This window comes from Atta cephalotes, assembly GCF_000143395.1.
Source record: "Atta cephalotes unplaced genomic scaffold scaffold00024, whole genome shotgun sequence".
Taxonomy (NCBI): Eukaryota; Metazoa; Arthropoda; class Insecta; order Hymenoptera; family Formicidae; genus Atta; species Atta cephalotes.
The window spans coordinates 1,358,428-1,362,078 of NW_012130088.1; the positions used below are offsets into that span (position 1 = coordinate 1,358,428).

Here is a 3,651-nt window from a genome sequence, read left to right on the forward strand (position 1 = left end):
TGCGTGAAAACGATCATGCGTTAGTTCTAATGATGCGAACGGTGCGTGCTACGTTGCAAGTTTACGAGGGAATCGGCGATTTAAGATTGGTTATCGCCGATTCTCCGACTTACTCTCGAGCTTGTCACAGTTGGTGACTTTGCCCTTCCAGTCGCAGGTTTGTTTGTCCAAGTCAAAGGCCAATCCGCTGGGACACGTGATTTGCTTCAGGCCAGACCTTGTACACCTGTCGGAGCCGGGACAGAAAACAAAGGGTGCCTGTGTGAGTTTAATTAAGGAAAAAAATATGACATTTGCTTACTCTCGAGCTGATCACAGTTCTTCACATTCGTCTTCCAGTCGCAGGTCTGCCGCTCGATGTCGAACGCGAGACCCGTGGGGCATCGCACCGTCGCCAGCCTGGTTACTCCAATTTCGCTGGCTTTGTCGCATCTAAGATCATTCTCATATCGAAAATCGTTTCTCTTTAGAGTCCCTCACGCAAGAGTCTAATCAACTTCGATAGTGTCAAACAAATATGGCGAGAGAAAAGAAATGTGTAATAAAAAATTGTTAAAATATATTTTAGAATAGTTATAAGGTCAAAGATATGTAAATTTTATAATTTTGTAATTTTATGACTTAGATATATGATTTATCATTTTTATTTTAATTTTTGTTTAAATTTTTATTCATTTTATTTCCACGTTATTAAATAGAAAGTTGAAGTACTAAATAGAAATTTCTACTATCATTAATCTCAGATTCAAGTCAATCAATTTGTAAGAATAAATATCGGGCCAGACTTGCTTGAGGGACTTTATTTCCAACGCACGTGTAATGGCCTTTCGAGAACGCAGTGAATAATTTCGAATTTCGCTCTGTTTCACGGAATAATTAAGCACGGAATACAATAGAGACGAAACAATAATAAACGTGTTTACAATAAACAAGTATAAGTGCATTGACATATTATAAACTGGCATTATGCGTGAGCCATTGTTGTAACGTAACATAACCGAGCAATATAGCGTTTATGCGCTTCTATTGTGTTCCATTAATATGATTTTATGTTTTAATGATACTCTCGTGAATCTGAATCGAACGAATCTCGTGAATCGAACGAAAGTTATTGAATAAATGAAGGAATGATTGCTGCGTTAGAAATATGATAAAGGCAAGTTACTCGTGTCAATAAAAAAATATTAAATGGCAAGTGAAGTGTTAAACTGGTCTCGAAGTTGCATCTACCGGATTGCCTTGAGCTCTGGAAAATCGGAACTTGATCGAGGCATTCCTGATCAGTTACATCCTGGATCAATGATTAAACCGTTAACGTTTTTATCATCCATAACTTATCATCATTTGCATTCCGGGATGTATTTATTATACATTCTGTTAAACCGGATGCCCTTGAAACTTACATTCTCTGTCATGGTGTCGAACGAAAGATGTAAAAATCAAATAAGAGAAAGAATCCTATTTTTGATCAAAAACAAATCTTGATGCTTAATAATGTATATTTTTGCATAAGAATTATCAAGTACCAACATCTGCCTTGTGGCCAAAAGTAGAATTCTTTCCCTTACTTGATTTAGACTCGATTACATTAACATTACTTTGATTTTAAGCGAGATTTAAAACTCTCTCTCTGTCTCTGTCTCTCGTTCAACTTTAAAACGAGCCAGAGAGAATTTCAAGTCTCGCTTAAGTCAAAATAACATTGGTGCAACCAAGTCTTATCCTTATAAGTCTAATCTAAAATTTCACTTAGAAGATATAAAATAATGTAACATACATCTCACTTCCTACATCTTTTAACGATCATATTAACAAAGCTCTTTTAAATGTGTATACGTAAGGGTAAGTACATTAGGATTATATTAGCGAGATTAGAACCGGGGCATGATCCAGGGAAAGTACAGCGATTGAGTCTGCTTCCTGGCGACCGGTAGAGTCAGTGATATAAGACGAGATACAGGCGGAAGTGAGTCAGCGAGCTAGCTTTTTTATTTAAAACCCGATTCACCTTGCGCGTGATTCCATTCACCCGCTGTAAATTAAATATTGCATTATATAAGGCGGTATAATTATAATGATATAAAGCGCGGAGGCAGCTCGCCGCGACGTTCTCCAAGTTCTTAGAAACCGGTGCCTAAATTTTTAATTTCTGTATGAAATAGTGTAAAGAGAGAGGTTTATATAATATTATTCTGCTCGGAATGTTGAAGTGGGATCCGATCCTGTATTCGTGGAATAATACGACGGCTTACCTCACGACATCGCGACAGTCTCCTTCAACGCTCAAGCGAAAGTATTCGTCGCCTGGCCTGTCCTGACAAAGTTCCTCTGCGTTTGCGTCAATCCCGTCGGCTCCTTCCTCATCTTGCGCTCTGACTTGTGTCCCTGAAAAATATGATTTATTAATTAATAATGCTCGTTTTGCATTGCGTATGATTTACACAATTAACTTTATATTAAATTCAATTTATATCTTCTTCGCGTGACAGTCACAAACCTTTAATAATTATTAATCTTCTAGAAATTATATACAAAATATGTTACAGAATTTAATACTAAGTATATATTCTTGTATAAGAGTCATCCCTTTTTAAATAGTTCAAATTTTTTTAATCTTTATAATTATTTCCGTAGATGATAAAGTCATAAGGATTGTAGTAAAAATTAAGATCAATCGATATGATCAAAGGCGGACTTCAATTGAATGTGACATTTTGCATGGGGACAAAGTGGAGGTGAATTCGATTAATCGTTGAAAATGTCATGATCGGTTCACGACACGATCGTGCGCTTCGCGATCGCGAATCGAAGGAGGGGTCGGTGAACTCCGGTAGAAGTAGAAAGTCTTGTAAATGTCAGGGCAACGGGGGAGGGGAAAACGACAGTGGTTCTCCAAAGTAGGTTTATTTCTCTCTCTTTCTTTTTTTTTAATGCATACTGCCAACATTGATTTTAAAGCTTTCTCTCTTATCTATATTTATAACTTCAATTTTTAAATATCTACTGACAGTATTTCTTTTTCCATGTAGATATTCAAACTCCTAACATTTTTTCAATAAGATTAATATCTCACAACTTCAGTTGAACAATTTGCGCCATTAAATTTGACATATATACATGTACTATATAAATTGAAATTAAAAAATTGAACTCTAACTTTGATGACTATAAATAATTCAATCAAATAGACGTCGAAATCGCAACACGAGAAACTGATAGATTGCACTTACCGACGAGTAGACACAAGGATCCCAGCAGAAATATCAACTTCGGCGACATCGTCGTCGTCGTCAGGACAGAGAACGTCTGGACAAGCCGCGCCCTCTCCACCCCTCTATATGTGCACCACCACTCCTTCCCTCTTCATCCTGGGACTTTCACCTTCCGGATCGTGCTGCCACCTTTTAAGTGGGCATCAAGAAAGAAGCGAAATCCTGTTTATCAGAGAAGACGAAAAATGGACGAATAATTAAATCCTACTATCATTGGAAATTTTGCTATAAAAATTATTACATGCATAATAATCGTTACAATGGTACATACAAAGATCTATTTTACTAAAATAAAAATGTAGACAGATACAAATCTGAAAATAATTTTATTGGACCATCAAGATAATTCTATAGAAAACTTCTATTTAAGCACTGCTTA

At 36.5% G+C, this 3,651-nt stretch overlaps 1 protein-coding gene across 1 annotated transcript; it reads right to left on the reverse strand.

The window, feature by feature from the left end:
- Positions 1 to 272: 272 nt before the first annotated feature.
- On the reverse strand, positions 273 to 3,279 carry LOC105620048. Its single transcript, XM_012201557.1, has 3 exons — positions 3,231 to 3,279; positions 2,253 to 2,385; positions 273 to 432 (listed from the first exon to the last, which is right to left on the reverse strand). Exons 1-3 carry the CDS (start codon positions 3,277 to 3,279, stop codon positions 273 to 275), a joined length of 342 nt encoding a protein of 113 aa, XP_012056947.1.
- Between the last annotated feature and the right edge of the window lie 372 nt (positions 3,280 to 3,651).

What these genes read in the sequence shown, in the direction of transcription:
- LOC105620048 (XM_012201557.1), bottom strand. Translation starts at nt 3,279, where the DNA reads ATGTCGCCGAAGTTGATATTTCTGCTGGGATCCTTGTGTCTACTCGTC. An exon ending in ATCCTTGTGTCTACTCGTCG is followed by an intron (nt 2,386 to 3,230) that starts GTAAGTGCAATC and finishes CATATTTTTCAG; the next exon opens with GGACACAAGTCAGAGCGCAA. An exon ending in GACTGTCGCGATGTCGTGAG is followed by an intron (nt 433 to 2,252) that starts GTAAGCCGTCGT and finishes GAATGATCTTAG; the next exon opens with ATGCGACAAAGCCAGCGAAA.